This window comes from Talpa europaea (assembly GCF_964194135.1).
Source record: "Talpa europaea genome assembly, contig: HAP1_SCAFFOLD_117, whole genome shotgun sequence".
Lineage (NCBI taxonomy): Eukaryota > Metazoa > Chordata > Mammalia > Eulipotyphla > Talpidae > Talpa > Talpa europaea.
This window is the reverse complement of record NW_028168002.1, coordinates 47,762-65,802: the sequence shown is the minus strand read 5'-3', so window position 1 is coordinate 65,802 and position 18,041 is coordinate 47,762. Positions and strand designations below refer to the sequence as shown.

Genomic DNA, 18,041 nt, shown 5'->3' with positions numbered 1-18,041 from the left:
GCATCCTCTCTCCTCACTGACATGTTGCGCTCCGTCTTCGGCCCGCGGGTGACTCAAGATCCTTCACCCCGTGCCTGGTTGCTCCAGTGTGCCGTGGCCCTGACTTGGCGAGGTCATGGGGGGGAAGTACCAACGACACTGATGTCCACCACTGTCATCGCCAGCCCCGTCTCTCTGGGGACAGTTACAGACCAGAGGCACGGGTAGCTCAGCACTTCCAGGCCACAGAACACTCCTTGAATTTCTCCATGAAGCCTCTGAGTTGGGCTAAGTGGGGGCGGGAGTTCTTCGTCCCATGACCACATCCAGTACCTTGACTGGGTGAGTCCTGAGCTCCGCACCCAGTCAGCTCCCCGCCAGTGCTTTCTCCTTCCACAGCAGCTCTGCCGAGAGCACTCAGGCAAGCTGAACCCCCTAAGCTATCCCAAACCACAGAAGCCCACAACGTACTGCAGAATGAAAGTTCTCACAAAGGAATTGCAAATGTTTCCCTTTGAACAAACCTAAAAACTGAACTCAAGCTCAAGGGGAAATGCTTCCGAGAGAGAACTCAGCTGGTGGGTGCTCTCCCCAACTGCCACCGTCCCCACTCACATCCTGAGGCCCTGTGAGTGAACACAGTCTTGCCTCCCAGTGATACCTCACTGTTTTCAAATCCCCCTCCACCGAGCGATTCTATGGTGCTGCGAGGGTGGAAACAGTCATGTTAGGAGGAGGAACTAAAATTCAACATTCTGGTATCTTGGCTGGAGAGGCAGAGACAAGAGAAGTGTGAAGAAGGGCTTCAGGGAACAAATAAGTTCAGACCCTGGAGATGTAACAGGGTGGTCCCCAGGAAAGGGGGAGGTTCCCTGCCCCAACCAAGGGAGGGTGGAGCTGAGCAGGAAGAGGAGAAGCTGCAGAAGAGACTGAGGAAGGAAGCAGGATGGAGCCAGAAGGAGACCTGGAGGAGGCGCATGGAGCCTAGAGATACGTGAAGAAACTGCGCTTGTCTTTCGGTTGTGGACTGGGTGACACAGATGTGGGTGAGACCCATGGGGAGGTGACAATGGAGGCTTTTATCTTGATGTTGATTTTGCTCTTTTCCTTCCGAGCTTGTCTGGTTATTTCTGACCCTTTGCTGTGGGTCCCCACTGGAAGATGCTTTAGACTTGTGGCAGGCCTTGGGGCCTTGCTCTGGGCCAATCCAATTTGGATGGACTTTTACCCACGAGGGGACGGGTAAATTTGGGTGCTTCGTTTAGAAACTAGACTCTGCCTTACCTGTATTGTTTCCTAATTTTATTAAAGTTCCTTCCCCTTAAGCGTCCTATGTTTTGTGTTGATGCGGCCGATGGCAGAACCCATTTAGAATAGGCAGGTTTGCGGGGTTTGGGCTGCCCCTCTCCCTGCTCTATAACAGAGACACACCTCATGGGTTCTCATTTCCACCGTCACAGTCCAGGAGATGCTACTCAGTCTTTTTGTGACTTAGTTTATTCAACTCTAAGGTGGAAATGAGCTGAGGGCTTCATTCTTGGCATGGCTACGAGGCTACTGCGGTGGACCAGAGGCCCCAGATGGCTGCGGGCAAAGGGCACTTCTGTCAAGACCAGGTAGATCCCCCTGCTGTGTTCCTGCCCCCAGGGAAATGGACAGTAAGAAGCGAACCTCTCAGTTTAATTGGCAACAGCTGATAATGATCAGGCGCTGACCGGAAAGCACCAGGCTTTCCTGGCCGGGAATCCCTGGGATGTGCCTGTGGCTTCAGTCGCCTTCCGGGCTTTCTGAATTTGAAACAAGATTTTAAAGCCAAATTGCCGTCTGCTTCCCATCAATAATTGTGTTCATGTCTGTTAATCTTTTGGGGGGTTCATTTATGTAGCGTTCTATTTCTTCATTCCCCCTGCACCCCGCCTCCCGAGCAACCTGGTCCCGCCCTCCCCCGTACCTGGGAGCCCTCTGGGTGCCCATTCATCATCGCCCATGAGCTTTTTAAAAGAGGCTGATCAAGGCACCCTCCATGGAAATACCCGGGCGTGTCCATTTGTTAATACCCGGGCATGTCCCTTTGTTATTGTTTGTTTGTTATTTTGCTTGTGTTTGTTTTGTTTGTTTGTTTGTTTTTGTTTGTGTTTGTTTTTGTTTGTTTGATTTGTTTGTTTATGCTAGTTTCCGTTTTTGCTTGTTTTTGTGAGTGTTTGTGTGTTTTTATTTGTTTTTGTTCGGTTTGTTTTTTTTTGTGTTTGTTATTTTCGTTTTTGTAAGTTTCTGTTTGTTTTTGTTAGTGTTTGTTTTTGTTAATTTTTGTTAGTGTTTGTTTTTGGTTTTGTTTTGCTTCTTTTTGTGAGTGTTTGTGTTTGTTTGTTTCTGTATGTTTTTGTTTGTTTGTTTTCATTAGTTTGTATTTATTAGTTTTTGTTTGTGTTTTTGTTTGTTTATGTTTGTTTTCGCTTGTTTGTTTTTGTACATTTGTTTTTGTTTGTTTGTTTTGTGGGAACCCCCCCATCCCCCGAGAGGCAGGAAAACTAACCTGCATTGCAGAGGCTGCCAGCTTCGCCACGGGGGAGGCCCCATCAGATTTCCTGTTGAAAGACAGCATAAGCAACTGTGCTTTAATTCTGAAACTTTTTGTCTGATATAAATGAGCAAAGTAAATAAGTATGTGTGGGAGAGACGGTGTCTCACTCCAGAATTACGAGTCCCGGCGTGGAAGGGAGCAGCAGCCCACACCTGGGCCCCAAGTGCAGGCTTTGGCTATGGCCCGAACAATGATCTGATCATGTCCTCCGCTTTTCTAATGACTCAATAAAATTTTAGCTATCAGAATCCAACAATGTATCCATAAGATAATTCACCACGACCAAGTAGGATTCATTCCAGGGACACAAGGATGGTTCAACATCCGAAAATCAATCAACGTTATCCAACACATCAACAAAAAGAAATATAAAAACCATATGATAATATCAATAGATGCTGAGAAAGCTTTCGACAAAGTGCAACACCCATTCATGATAAAAGCCCTTGAAATTCTTGGGATACAAGGAACATACCTCAACATCATAAAGGCCATCTATGACAAGCCAACAGCCAGTATCATTCTCAATGGTGAAAAGCGGAAAGCAATTCCATTAAGATCTGGAACAAAACAAGCATGTCCACTCTCACCACTGCTTTTCAATATAATACTGGAAGTCCTAGCCAGGGCAATAAGACAAGAGAAAGACATCCAAGGAATCCAAATAGGAAAAGAAGAAGTCAAACTATCACTATTTGCAGACGATATGATATTATACATAGAGAACCCCAAAAACTCCACAGAAAAACTAATTCAACTCATCAATCAGTTCAGTAAAGTGGCAGGATACAAAATCAACACGCAAAAGTCAGTAGCCTTCCTATACACAAACAATAAATCTGAAGAAGAAGAAATCAAAAAAACCATCCCTTTTGTTATTGAAACAAAAAAAATCAAATATTTGGGAATAAATCTAACAAAAGAGGTAAAGGACCTATACAAAGAAAACTATAAAACACTGTTAAAAGAAATAGAAGACACAAAGAAATGGAGAGACATCCCCTGCTCGTGGATTGGAAGAATAAACATTATTAAAATGGCCATCCTTCCAAAAGCAATATACAGATTCAATGCTATTCCAATCAAAATTTCAATGTCATTTTTCAAAGAAATAGAACAATTATTGATGAAATTCATATGGAATCACAAAAAACCCCGAATAGCCAAAGCTCTCCTGAAAAAAAAAAGAAGGGAATGGAGGCGTTACACTCCCAGACTTCAAACTATACTACAAAGCCATAATCATCAAAACTGCATGGTATTGGAACAAGAACAGACATACAGACCAATGGAATCGAATAGAAAATCCAGAAATAAACCCACAGATTTATGGTCAACTAATCTTTGACAAAGGAGCAAAGACTATGCATTGGAGCAAAGAAAGTTGGTTCAATAAATGGTGCTGGGAAAACTGGGTCGCTACATGCAAAAGAATGAAGCTTGACCACTACCTCACACCATACACAAAAATCAACTCGAAATGGTTTAAAGAACTAGACATAAGACCTGAAACCATAAAATATATAGAAGGAAATATAGGCGAAACACTACGTGATCTGCACATCAAAGACATCTTTACAGACACATCACCCAAAGCAGTGATAGTGAAGGCAAAGATCAACAGCTGGGACTACATCAAATTAAAGAGCTTCTGCACAGCAAAAGAGACAATAACAAAAACAAAGAGAAACCCCACCAACTGGGAGAACATTTTTGCACCCAACACTAATGATAAAGGACTGATCACAAAAATCTGCAAAGAGCTGATGAGACTCAACAACAACAAAGAAAATAATCCAGTCAAAAAATGGGCAGAAGAGCTAAAAAGAAACTTCTCTGAAGAGGAAATGCAAATGGCCAACAGGCATATGAAAAAATGTTCAACATCACTTGCCATCAGGGAAATGCAAATCAAAACTACCATGAGATACCATCTTACACCAGTGAGAATGGCACATATTAAAAAAACTAGCAACAACAAATGCTGGCGAGGGTGTGGAGAAAAAGGAACTCTTCTGCACTGTTGGTGGGAGTGCAAACTGGTCCAACCACTGTGGAGAGCTGTGTGGAGATTTCTGGACCTACTAAACATAGAGCTTCCATATGATCCAGCAATTCCACTCCTAGGTATTTACCCAAAGGACACAGAAACATCAATTCCAAAGAACACCTGCACCCCTATGTTTATAGCAGCACTGTTTACAATAGCTAAGCTTTGGAAACAACCCAAATGCCCAAAAATAGATGACTGGATCAAGAAGATGTGGTACATATATACCATGGAATATTACTCAGCATTCAAAAAAGATAAACACATGCAATTTGCAGCAACATGGATGGCGCTGGAAGGGATCATGCTCAGCGAAATAAGCCAAAAAGAAAAAGAAAAATACCGGATGGTCTCACTCATAGCAGGAATCTAGAAAACTTAAATAAGGGACCAGGAAAATGAATAACTATAAGAAAGTGAAAATCAAAATCAACAAAAAACTATGAACCAGAGACACTTTTAGGGGGGCAGGGGCGGGAGGGGAGGGATTGGGTTCAGAATGGGGGGGCTGCAATTGTATGGGGAATATAACAATAAAATTTATAAAAAAAAAATAAAATAAAATTAATCCTCCGTAGGCAAAAAACAAGAACAAAGAGATCTCTTGATTTTCATTTAAAACTTTTGGCCATGTGCATTAATTTTTAAGAAACAGTTATTTTTACCAATATTTGCAAAGACACTGAGAAACTTCGATTTAGTAAATTCCCCTTCTTTAGTAACAATTTTTTTGACATATTCATTTAATCAAGTTTTTAATATCCTTTTTATATCAAGCAGGTTTTTAATGACATAGAAGTTAGAATTCTTACATAGAACAAGTACCCAATTTTAACCCTTACTTAAAACCGAGGGTCCAACCAAAACCACAACAATTTTAAAGTTAAGCAGTTTGTACTCACTTTCTTAGACAAGAAAAACATTTTTAAGTTTGTATTTTTAAGTATTATCAATTGGCTTTACATTGTTTTAGTTTTGTTACACTGAGACTGTTATAGGACAGGGAGAGGGGCAGCCCAAACCCCGCAAAACTGCCTATTCTACATGGGTTCTGCCAGCGGCCGCATCAACACAAAACATAGGAGACTTGAATGGGAAGGAACTTTAATAAAACTAGGAAACAATACAGGTAAGGCAAAGAGTCTAGTTTCTAAATGAAGCATCCAGAGTTACCCATCCCCTCGTGGGTAAAAGTCCATCCAAATGGCATCGGCCCAGAACAAGGCCCCAAAGCCTGCTACAAGTCTAAAGCATCTTCCAGTGGGGACCCACAGAAAAGGGTCACAAACAACTGGACAAGCTCGGAAGGAAAAGAGCAAAATCAACATCAAGATAAAAGCTGCCATGGTCACCTCCCCCACGGGTCTCACCCACATCTGTGTCACCCAGTCCACGACCAAAAGGAAAGCGCAGTTTCTTCACGTGTCTCTAGGCTCCATGCGCCTCCTCCAGGTCTCCTGGCTCCATCCTGCTTCCTTCCTTCCTCAGTCTCTTCTCCAGCTTCTCCTCTTCCTGCTCAGCTCCACCCTCCCTTGGGTGGGGCAGGGAACCTCCCCCTTTCCTGGGGACCACCCTGTTACAAGACCAAGCACATTTTTAAGACAAAAGACATTTTTCTTTTTAGAATCATGTATGGGGAGGTGGCCATGGTGGCCATCAGGAACTCGTGGGCATCTTCCTGGCGCCAGGCATGGAAGCCGGCGAGCAGCTCCTTCACGGGCGACACCACCTCCCCGGGGTGCAGGAGGGCGCGGGAGACGTGCGCCCGCATGGCGCAGAGCGTGCAGGACAGCCGCCGGGGGCAGGAGGGCACGCGCGGCCGGGACAGCAGGTAGCCGGCCAGCGGGGGCGTGTAGGTCAGGCACTGCAGGGCCGCGTTGGCGTAGCAGGTGTTCCCCAGGTTGCGAAGCCCGGCCCCAACCTGGCCGGACCCCAGCCGGCGCCCGAGGCGGCCCTGGCAGCCGGTCGTCTCCGCAGGCCCCGGGGCCATGCCGCGCGCGCCTGGCCGGAGGGACGAGCGGCTTCTTGGAGGAGAGGCAGGTCAGCGCTCCCGGGTCTCCGCACCTGGTCCAGAGGCTGCGAGCGCGTCCAGTCCTGAGGCCGAAGCTCCGAGTCGCGGCGAGGTCCGGAGTCTACCCTGCCGGGGTCAGGAAGAGCCGCTGGACGATGCGCGCGTCAGGACCGCTGGCTCCGAATGACCTGCAGGCCCCGCCCGGGCCCCTTTTATAACCGCTGGCCCCGCCCCGCGACGAGGCCCCGCCCCCGACCCCCACCGGTCACCAGCCTGCTGGGCAGCGCTAGGCGTGTCCCTTCCGGGCCAGCAGCACCCCGGGGAGTCTGGCGCTGGGTAACCCCCCCCCCCCGCCTCCAGTCTGCGGGGCCGGACCTGGCACAGGTGCAGTCTGACGAGGCACTCAGCGCCCCAGCTGCCCACGGCTGGACAGGGACAGTCATCAGGCCCCTTCCGACCCCCTCAGCGTCATGGGCTCGGGACCCGAATAGGGCTGGGGACGACAAATTGCGGCTCGGACCCTCCACTGGCGTCACCCCACCTGTCCCCGCATGTCAGAGCAGCATCAGCTCGAGCTGGCAGGGACAGGAGAGAGTCAGAGAAGCCCGGAGTTGGCTCCGGACACATGTGGGGCTGGGGTGACTCCTCTGGCCGGGGCACAAAGGGCAGGAGCAGACTCTCGGGGAGCTCGCAGGAGGCCCCTCTGCACTCAGGAGCACCCCACGGGATGGACACAGGCGGCTACATCATTCATTCCCAAGGATTCGGGATTAAAAAATATCTTCAAGGGAAGCTGCACACTCAAGACAGTCGTGACGAGGTTTCTCTGATCGGTCCCAGGAGGTCCGGACGCCGAGCCGAGGGCCTGGCCTGGGCCCTCGAGGTGGGAAGATGCAGAACGGGTGTTGAGGAGACAGAGGCACTCGGGACCCGCCATCCTGACAGTGGGGCGGGCGCTGGCCGGGACAGACAGGATCCACTCAGTGTCCACCGCGGGCCCCGGGAGGCCCCTGCAGCCGGAGGTGCTGGGTGTGGCCACATGGCCCGGGGACGCCTGGAGCCACAACCCCCGCCCCAGGGGTGAGGGGCAATGATTGAGGGAGGGAGGCACAGCGCTCCCTGGAGAGGCCCCAGGGCGTGACCTCTGGCACCTGCTTCCGGGGTGGCCCCCGGGATATTGCCCTCAGAACCGGGATGTGGCTGGGGGGATGTGGGGGGGCTGGGCTGCCGCCGTTCTGTGGAGGGCTCGGGTTAGGGGGGCGCTGTGGCCCGGGCTGTCCCCCCGTGGGCGCTGGCAGGAAGGAAGTGGGTGGCAGGCAGCCCTTGGGTCCGCACCCCTGGCAGTGGGTCACTTTGATCTCTCTAGGCTTCAGAAAATGAACGACCCGAACTCCCTGAAATCTGGCCGAGGCCCCGTGTCCTCTCGGGCTTCCCTTGGGGAGAAGCAGCGTCGGCTCTGCCCAGCCCCACTGAAGCCCCCACCCCTAGACCCGCGCGCGCTCAGGAATCCGGAGCTTGTCCCCCTCACCCCGGGGCTCCGGGGTGCGCCCGGGTGCGCCCGTCCCAGCAGGCGCCTCATGACCGTCGGGGGGTGAAGACAGAGGTCAGCCCAAGCCCCACTGAGCTTTCTCAGGGCGCCCTGGACGCCTAGGGCTGGGGGGTCGTGCGTGCCCACGGAGAGGGTCACCCGGCGCCAGACTCCCCTGGAGATGCCAGCCCGGAGGGGCCACGCCCAGCGCTGCCCAGCAGGCTGGTGACCCGGGAAGGGGGGGGTCGGGGGCTTCAGGGCGAGCGGGGCCAGGGGCTATAAAGGAGGCGCCGGCCGGGCCTGCAGGTATTTGGATCAACCCCGGCCCGTCCCAGGAGGGGGGTCGCTGGGGATGGGGCAGCGTTGGGTGGCCCAGGTGTGTCCCCTGACTTTCCTCTTCCATCGCACCCTGTGCTGTGGGGGTGGTGGGCGAGGGAGGCGGCCAGTCGCTATGACAGGTCCTGGGCATGACGTGCCGACGAAAAGGGGGGCCCTGGGGAAGGGGGGCGCTGTGTCCTCACTAGCCCGGCCCGGAGCTCGGAGAGGGCCTGGCTGGCGCCTGGCTGTCCTGCTGCAGCCGCGAGATGGCTGTGCCCGGCTGTCGACCCGCCCCTTCCCTCCCACCCCGGCTCCTCAACCCCGACGTCCTGAGCCACGGGGACCCCGTGACAGCAGGGGAGACAGACCCCGAGGATTCCCGGGCATGCACTGGGGCTCCCTCAGGGGGCTAGCTGCCCCCGGGCCTCCAGAGCGCTGGAGCAGTGGCCGCGGGAGCCGCCCTGTCCTTCCCCTGCCCAGCCTGGGGCGGCCAACACCGGGCAGCCTCCTGCTGGGGGCTGGACCCTAATAAGAGGGTGTCTCACCAGCTCCTCTTCACTCTCAGTAACACACTCTTGTGTGCAAATGAGTGAGTGTGGGGGGATGTGTGCCAACGCACTCGCGACGCGTGGAAGGTAAAGCCCGACACAAATTTCACTTTCAAAGACTTTACAAAGAGCAGGAAACTGATTCGTGTTCGGCTCAAAACAAGCGGGGGAAGGTGCCCGAAGATTCCTCGGCCACCACCACCCCGGCCACATGTCAGCGCGGGGTGGGGGGCGGGGCAGGGCGCCCTCCGCACGCCCTGGGCCCACCCCAGGGACTCCCCCAGATTCACACAGTGAAGCCCAGGCTGGACCCGATTCTGCTTCACCCCACAGGGAAGCCAGAGAGACCCTCCCTCGCCCAAGCCCAGGGCACACAGGCCCAGTGCTCCTCCCCCTCGGGGTCCCTGCCCAGGTGCAGAGTTGGGGTGACCACGCCCCCAGAAAGGTGTCAAGGGTCCTGCCCCGAGGCCGCCCTTCAGTGTCCCTGGTGCTCCCCACCCCCACCCTCCCTGCCGTGGCAGCTCCTCCAGGAGAGCGATTCCCACGGGCCACCCCAGGATGGCCGGGTCCTTGGCCTCGGACACGCACAGACGGCGTCAGAAGGGGGAGACCCTGCGGTGGCCCTGGGGTCCTCTGGCTGCCGGAATGAGGGCCTGCCGGGGGCGGTTTTGGGCTCAGACTCTTAAGGGTCCCCACGGGGAGCTGTGCGGGAGGGAACGGGGGCGCTGCGCGATGTGCTGCTCGGAGAAGAGAGACGCGAACCCGCGTGCGTTTCAGGGCACTTTATTAATAGACGAGACTGGGGCGCAGGCCCCCGACGGCTGCGCTCCAGGAAGAGCCAAAGGCACAGGGAGCCCCCATCCCAGGCCGCAGACAGGAGCCTCGCGCTCGCGGCGGGTGAGCAGAGTCTGCAGTAAACCCACCCACGAGGGTGCGGGGCAGCGAGCTGTGGCGTCCCTGGGTCCCCGCCTGTCATGGGGCATCCTCGGGGCGCCTGCGGGCCAGGGTCCGCGGCCAGGGCGTCTCAGTCCCCATCGCTGTCCTCAGAGGAGGAAGACACCAGGAGATCTTCGTGGAGGACGCTGCGCGGGGCAGGCGGGGCGGCGCCCTCGGGGCTGCAGCGGGTGGGGGTGCTCTGCGGCGGAGGGGGCGGTGGGCAGGCGGCCTTGAACCTGCAGCTCCACTGGCGGTGCTGCTGTCTGCTGAGGACCAAGGTGAGGGCCGGGCGGGGCGGGCTGCAGGGCTGGGTGTCTGGGCGCTCGGGGCCGTGGGCAGGGCGCGGGGGCTCAGCGCTGGGGGCCGGGGCCCCCTGGGTGGCCAGCGGGGCTGTGCAGGACCCATGTTCCGGGAGGCCTGGTGGGGGAGGCAGGGTTGGCTCAGGCCCCACGTCTGCGTCCTCACTGTCCTCCTGGGGGTGCTGGGCCGGGCCCAGCCGGGATTTCTTCGGGGGCTTCTGTGGAGCAGGACTGGGGGCGGCTCTCTTGCCTGGGGCCTCGGGGCTGACGGAGGAGCCCTGGGGCCCCCACTTCAGGGCAGGCTGAGGGTCGGAGCCTGAGGGGACCTCGAGGAGATTAGGGTGTGTCCAGGGGTGGGGGCCGGGAGCCAGGGCCTGATGCTGAGCGACACCCCGCGGTGTGTCCAGAGACGTGGGCCCAGGGGAGGGAGCCCCGCCCTGCATCTCCCTCAGGGCGGCGGGTGAGAAGCCCCCCCGGGGCGGGCCGGCCGCTGGGACCCCCCTGGACGCCGCTGCGTGTCTTCTGCGAGCTCGCGGGTGGCCGTCCCCGGGGCAGGTCCGGGCCGGGGCCGCGCTTCTGGGTGGGGTGGACGGGCAGGGGCCGGCTCGGGTGCTGTGGGGACACGAGGGAGAGGGACGTGAGCTCCCCCGCGCTCCGGTCAGCAGCGCAGCGCGCAGCGAGCGAACCACAGCGGCCCCGGCGTAGGGGCGGCCCGGGAGCAGGGACACTCACACGCGCGTCGTCCCAGGGGGCTGCGGCTGCCCGCCCGCCCTGCGCTGGGCCCGGGGTGCTCCTGGGAGGCTTCTGCGGGAGGGCGCCCCGCTGCTGCTCCTGCCTGCGGGGATAAACGCCATTAAGCAGAGATTCCTGAGCCCAAGAGGGTGTGGGCAGTGTCCCCCCTCCATCCCCCGGCTCCCGGGAGGGTCATGAACGCCCCGGCCACCCCACTGTCCTCCCGCCTTGGAGCATCTCCCCACTGCTGGGCGCCCACGGTCTCCCTTTGGACCCCCCTGAACCCCCCTCCCCGTGCTGTCCACAGGTGCAGGTTCCCTTTGCCCCCCTCACCCGCGTGGGCCCCCAGGAGATCAGGGGCCCCTCAGCATGGAGGCCGGAGGATCCCGGCCTGTGGCGCTGCCCCCTCCACCTGTGCAGGCCCGGGCCTGGCTGTGCCCACAGGGGAGGGGTAGGTCACAGCAACCTTGACCGGGAGCTGGGGGACCCGCCAGCTGCCCGCATGTACCTACCTCAGTGCCCGTGCAACCTCCCGCACGGTCCGGCTGCCAGTCTGGGGCTTCCGTGCCAGGTGCCCGTACCACGGGTTCTGGTTCTCCTTGCCTTGCAGGGAGCCCAAAGCCTGGGGTGCCAGGGCCCCCTGCCAGCACCTGATGGGGCACCTGGGGCTGGCAGCCTTGTGCCCAAAGGCTCCGCAGTCCTTGCACTTCACCTGCGGGGAGGAGGGACACGGGGTCAGGGCCTCACAGTCACATGCAGGGGCAGGGATCGGGAAGGGGGCTGTGGGGGGCAGGAGAGGCAGAGTGGGGGCCTCCCCCAGGGTCTGAGGGAGGGGCTGGAGGAGAAGGGAGGGCGCAGGTGGCTGACCGCACTGGGCACCGGGGCGAGCGGGGGCTACAGGTGCAGGGACAGGGGGAGGAGCTGACTGGGGGTGCGGGGCCCGCCCTGGAGCACCTGGCGGTGCTGGGGCGGGGGGGCCTGAGCTGTGCAGACAGCATGAGGGGCGCCTGCCGTGTGCTCGACCTGGGGTCCCGACAAGGTCCTGAACTTACCCGAGGATCCTCCTCCACTGTTGGGGGTGCTGTCTGCACCCCAGGTCCTGCCCGCGGGGCCATCCAGCTCTGGGTGCTCACCAGGCGGAGGACCCCAGCTGGGCTGGACCTTCCCGCCATCGGACGGGCCCCCTGGAGCTTCACCCCGCTGTCCCCGGGCCCGACGGTGGGTGACCTGGACAAGAGACAAGGCAAGTGTCAGTGGGCTCAGGAGCTCCCGCCTCCTCCGCCACAGCCTCTGCCTGGGGTGAGTCCCGGACACCGGGTGCCACAGGACTTACCTCAGGGCCTCTCCTGCCCACCCTGGGGGACCTCACAGCCCCTCCCCCTGCACACCCCGACCCAGGACTCACCACCGACCTCCCACGCCCCGTTCCAACCATCTCGGTGCACAGGTGCCCGTGAGTGGGAGCCCAGCCCAGGCGGCAGCACAGCAAGCCCTGCCACCCCACAAACCCCTTGGAGTCTGTGCCAGGGAGCCAGGAGGGTCCCCTGGCAAGGCTGACTCAGCCTCGGGGCACAGTGCTTGAGGGTAAACCCCTCCTGCCCCCACTGAAAACACCCCTCACCCCTCTATCACTGCCTGCGCCATCAGAGGACCCCCGAGAGGGGGAACTCACCTGAGGCCCCGGGGCTGCTCCGTGGGTCAGGAGATGCTCGGGTGGGCAGCGTCCTGGAGGCCGGAGCAGGTGGGACTAGGCAGGTTTGGTCCCAGGCCTGCCTTTTATGCTGTCCCTGGGGTCACGTGACCCAGCGGGTCTTCCCTCCCATCAATCACTGCCCCTCACCCCTGTGCAGGTGGTTGTGGACATACCCAGCCCTTCCGGCTGCAGGTGCCTCCCGGGGGCCTGTGGTGGACACTGAGTGGACTCCTGTCTGTCCCTGCCAGCGCCCGCGGCCCTGTGAGGATGGCGGGGGCCCCCGAGGGGCTCTGACTCCCTGGGCCACCTGCTTCTATCGGGGAGTGCTCGTGGCTCGGTCATCCTGGGAATGTGACTCTTGCTACTGGAAAGACGGAGACCATCGTGGTGATGTCCTGGGAGACGTTCCCCTGGGTACCAGGGACGGTGTCAGGGGACAGCACTTCCCAGGCTTTGGAAAGATCATGGGGCCCTTTTAGCGAGTTTCCTTTGGCCTCGCGCCGCGACACAGTGTGTGTCGTTTCCAGCCGCTCCCAGGGGAGCTGGTAGTTTGGGGGCTTTGTCTTAGTTTAGTACAATTTGCAGGACTGCGCGGGGCACCGCCTCTGTGGCTCGGCCGGGCAGGGCTCCCTGAGCGAGATATGACCTGTGGCCTTAGAAGAGACTCTGCCTCCATTTATCTCCAGTCAAAAGCGAGACCGAAGCCAAGGAGCTTTCTCAGGCCGGGAACACGGTGCTGCTCATTGAGGTGGCTCCAGGCTGCTCCCAGGGCCGGGGACAGATGCTCAGGTGCCACCAACATCTTTAAACAAGACTTGGCGAATGTTGCCCCTGGCCTGATGGGCTAAAAATTGCCTCTAAGGCTTGGAGAGTGAGAGGGGGCGGCGGGGCGGCCGGAGGAGGGCCGGGCTGCTAAGGGTGGACGCGGGTTTGGAGGAAGGAGAGATGCAGCAAGGGCTGCGCGTCTCCTGGGGAGGAAGCCTCACAGAGCGGTTGTCCGGAGATGACCTCACGCCAGCCGTGAGCTGCATTTGCAACAGCTTGCATTGTTCTGAAAAGGTTCAATTTCCTACAAATTTCTACATTCAACATCCTCAGCCACTGCCTTCTGCTCACTTATGTCCTTTTTTCCTACGTGCAATCTCGCTGGAGAGTTTTCCATGCTGCTTTTAGGTTTGCTACCTCGTTGTTAGAATCTCAGTGTTGACCAAATGTAAGGATTCCTTCAGATTTCCCTTCCTCCACGACACCGGGGGTGTTTGGAATCACCTCACCCAGACGCCTGTCAGAGATGCTCCGTGAATCAAGAATTTCTGTTGATCTTACACGGAACAGTCCCCCAGTCTGAACTGTCTGTCGGGACTCTTGGTCCTGCTTCAAAGACTCTTTTATACCCCGAGGTGTTTTATCCTCTTCTTGCTGTTTGAACCTTTGCTCCTTCGATGGCTTTTCTTGAGCACGTCAGGCTGGTAGGTGGCTGAATCTTAGTTCACAGTGATTGTGAGACTAGCGTTTCTCCCGAGCGGAGCTTGCCCAGGATGGAAATAATTTTAGAAGAAAGAGGTGCACCGTGCACAAGTCCTCCAGACATGTCAAAGTTTGGAGCTGTTGGTGACACCGTCCCCACGGCTCTGTTTGCAGCGTGCCTGCACCTGCGATGTCAGGTTGGCGAGCGGCACACTGACAGCACATCTGTGCATGTGCGAAACCACCGGTCACTGCTCTGACCTGGGAGAACTCACCTGCAAACCTGACCTCTTGACTGCTGATAAGGGGGTACAAGGATCCTCCCTGCTCACCCCAGGACTGCAGTGCTGATTCATGCAGTGTGAGAGCCCTTGGAGGGTTTTAAAATTCATGCTGGGACTGGATTTTGCTTCTGCTTTATCAAGCTCTGTTCACCAGGCAGGTGACCTCCTGCAGGCCTGCGAGACTCTCCCTTCAGGGCTGGGGCCCCTGGTGTCGCCGAAGGGAGGAGCGGTGGCTGAAGGCTCTCCCGCCCGGCGGACACGCGTGCGGCCACTCTGCAGGGTGGGTCTCTCATGGCTTCTAAGGTGAGCGCGTTGACTGAAGGCATTCCCGCAGCGGCGGCCCTCGTGGGGTTTCTCTCTTGCGTGTGTTCTGCTGGGGCGCCGGAGCTCAGAGACGTGATGGAAGGCCTCCCCGCAGAGCAGACGCTTGTGTGGTGTTTCTCCACTATGAATTCTGTTGTGCTGGCTAAGGCCAGAGCTTTGGCTGAAGGATTTCCCGCCCTGTGGACAGGCATCCTGCTTCTAGGCAGGGCGGATTTTCTGTGGCTTCTAAGGTAAGAAAAATGACTGAACGCCTTCTCACATGCGCGGCTTTTATAGGGTTTCTCCACAGTGTGAGTTTTCTCTTGCTGTTCCCAGTGAGAGCTGTGGCTGAACACTTTGTCATGTGAATGGCGTGTGTGTGGTCTGCTACCTCGTCGTCGGGTCTGGGTGTTATTGAGGCTTCTAAGGTCAGAGCTTTGCGAACATTTGTTCCCACCTCAATGACAGTTACATGTTTTTTCTCCAGTGTGCGTTGTCTTGTGTTTCTTGAGGTGAAGGTAAGGACAAAGGAGCTCCCCATACTCGTGGCACTCACGTAATTATCCTGTAGTGTGAATTTGTTTGTGTGGTTGAAAGGACAAGTCTTTGCGGAGTGATTTTCCATGCCCTGTTGTGATATGAGACTTCTGCCCCACGCGAATTAAAACACGTTGATTGAACTCAGCTCTGTGAGTAAACTCGTCACCCACGTCAATGTGTCCAACGGGAGCCTCTGGAGTGAGACGTGGCTGTTTGGGAGAAGAGAAAAAAGACTCTTAGTGGTTTGCCAGCCTATGTCCTTGCCTTCATTTGTCCACTAGCAACCTGGGAGTGACAGTCTCTAGGGCTCGTCTCGCACACGTACTGGGTCACTCACCTGCAGGCAGACAATATTATCCTTTGAGATATTATTTTCCTACCGTGAGAAATGTTGATGCAGTTGACTGTATTTTTAGAACTGAGGTTTTGCCTTGAGCTCATTTATTTTGAGCTTAATTTCTTCACTGATTTCAAACTACCAAACTTTTCCCCAGAAAGTGCTTCATTCCAACTCCATTACACTCCTGCAGGCACCTTACCTTATTGCCGGATCTGCAGTTTGGATGATTAGGACTCACACCCACTTACCGTTGGCATGGCGACCCTTGCGTCCTTCTGGTTGTGTTGTGTTAGTAACACTTCTTCTCTGTTATGGAGACTTTCTCTCATTACACAGTTACAGCTGTGATCTCCTTGGCCAGTGGAGGGGTCCGAGCTGCTGTTTGTCGTCCCCAGCCCTATTCGGGTCCCAAGCCCATGACGCTGAGGGTGTCGGAGGGGGCCTGATGGCTGTCCCTGTCCAGCTCGTGGGCAGCTGGGGCGCTGAGTGCCTCGTCAGGACACACCTGTGCCAGGTTGGGACCCGGCCGAGGGGAGACGGGGAGGGATAAGATCAGCCCTGGCTAGTCCCAGAGGGGGGTCAAGGAGGAGGGTCCCACATGGCGCGCAGACCTCTCCTGCCGCCCGCTGCTCCCCTCAGCGGTGTGCTTCGGTCCTTTTGCCTGCTCTGTTCCCTGCTCTGGCTCTGGTGAATTCTCTCACCCTCCCCCGCTTTTGACTGTACCCAGTGCATGTATAAATAAATAAATAAATAAATAAATAAATAAATAAATAAATAAATAAATCTTTGGGGGGGGGGAGAGAAAGATGCCCGAGAAGTGCGCAGGGACTCGCTCTGGTGACAGGGGGAGGGGAGGAGACACGTCTATGGCTGGGAAGTCATCGTGGATGACACCGCGGCCCGGAGAACCCCGCCCTTGCAATCCGCTGGGCTCTGGAGGAAGAAGAGGAAGGAGTCAAGGGCGTGGAGGAGGCCCGAATGGGGTCAGATTCCCAAGTGGTTCGTTTTCTCCGGGGCTGCTGATGGGCCTCTCACAAGCACGAGGCCCGAGAACGTTCCCCCAAGGCCGTAGGTCCCCCAGCCACCCCCTCCCCGCGGAGCTCAGCATAAAGATCCTGCACCATAAAGACCAGAAGCAACACCAGACAGGGTTTCAAGCCTATTTTAATCCTTACTTTCAAATCTCCTATAAGTGCTTTGTTCTGGAAGTTGTCCCTTCAGCTGCCGTGTCTGTTGGCATCTCCACGGGCAGCGGGCGTCACGGCCTGAGGAGACTGTCTGCGTCTTCCACCTGGGAAGGGCGTGGTGCGAACGTTCTGCCATGAAAGTGGCCCGTGGGATACGCGTGGCTCGGCCTGGAACTGGGGCTCAGACTTAGGCTGCTTAGAGCAATCAAGGTCTCCCTTGTCCTCACCGCTGCCCGATGGAACAGGGGTCACAGAGGGCAGGAAAGCGTCCAGTTTCCGTGCAGCTGGTTTCAGCTTCTCCCTCCATGCAGCAGCTAATGGGAGCTGTGGGACAACCTGCGCCTTAGGGTTGGCCTGTGCTGCGCTGTCCAAATCCAGCCCGGCTTTGTGTTTTTGCATAGAGAGCCCTGGGTTTCCAGCCTTGCTAGTGTTCTGGAAGTGTGGGGCCTCCCCTGCAGGGGTGGGCCTGTAACCCCCCTGCTAAAGCACCCACCGTCCTCCATGAAGGCCCACCATGCTCTCTCCCACCCTGTCCACCCCCTCCCCCACAAGCCTGGGGTCTCTGGTTAGCTTTCAAGGGTTGGTTTTAAAGTGCGTCTTCATCCAGCTCTTTGTTTGGTTTCTCTATTCCACGTATAAGACAGCAGTGTTTTGGGGAGGTAACGACACTAGGCCAAAGCCCGCCATCTGGACAGGGCAGCTGAGCAGTGACAGCTGTGATCTCCTTGGCCTGGGCGGGGGTAGGGAGGGGTTGGGACCTGGCCTGCCGAGCGGGCACCTGGCAGTGTTAGTGTGACAGCACAGGCCGTGTCCTCGTGGGACCTGATGCTCCGGGGTGACGGTGTTCTCAGCGCGCCCGTCTGTACCGCGATGAGGAGTGTGGTGCAGTGGCGTCCTGAGGTGCAGTAAACTGGGTGTCCTGCTACCCCAGAGACGAGGATCTTGGCCCCAAGCACAGGCAACTGTGTGAGCCGGGCTGATGTAGCCCCAGCACCTTTGGGCCCAGGCCGAGCGCGCCATCTCCTCTGTTTTATCTGTGAGTCACCCACTTCCTCCACCTGATACCAGGTGCTGGGGCTGCAGAGGCCAGCGGATGCTCACGGCCTCCCAAGGGGATAGACGGCGTCAGAGAACCCAGAAAGCGGTGCTGGAGGCGGGGCAGGGAGGCACCTGAGTGGAGCCCAGTCCGGGGCACCATCGCGCCTTCATGTCCATAGCTGCTGCTCAGCATCATTTTTACTCCTT

At 56.8% G+C, this 18,041-nt stretch overlaps 1 protein-coding gene across 1 annotated transcript in view; it reads right to left on the bottom strand.

The window, feature by feature from the left end:
- LOC311188021 (protein FAM90A27P-like) overlaps window positions 1–12,417 on the bottom strand; it is a gene marked incomplete at both ends in the record, with an annotated part of 56,416 nt that extends 43,999 nt beyond the window's left edge. Inside the window, 5 exons of the mRNA XM_084259795.1 lie at window positions 10,735–10,862; window positions 10,983–11,085; window positions 11,495–11,694; window positions 12,035–12,209; window positions 12,395–12,417. Of these exons, the coding sequence (XP_084115921.1) occupies window positions 10,735–10,862; window positions 10,983–11,085; window positions 11,495–11,694; window positions 12,035–12,209; window positions 12,395–12,417 (629 nt within the window). The remainder of the gene's footprint in view (window positions 1–10,734; window positions 10,863–10,982; window positions 11,086–11,494; window positions 11,695–12,034; window positions 12,210–12,394) is intronic.
- Between the last annotated feature and the right edge of the window lie 5,624 nt (window positions 12,418–18,041).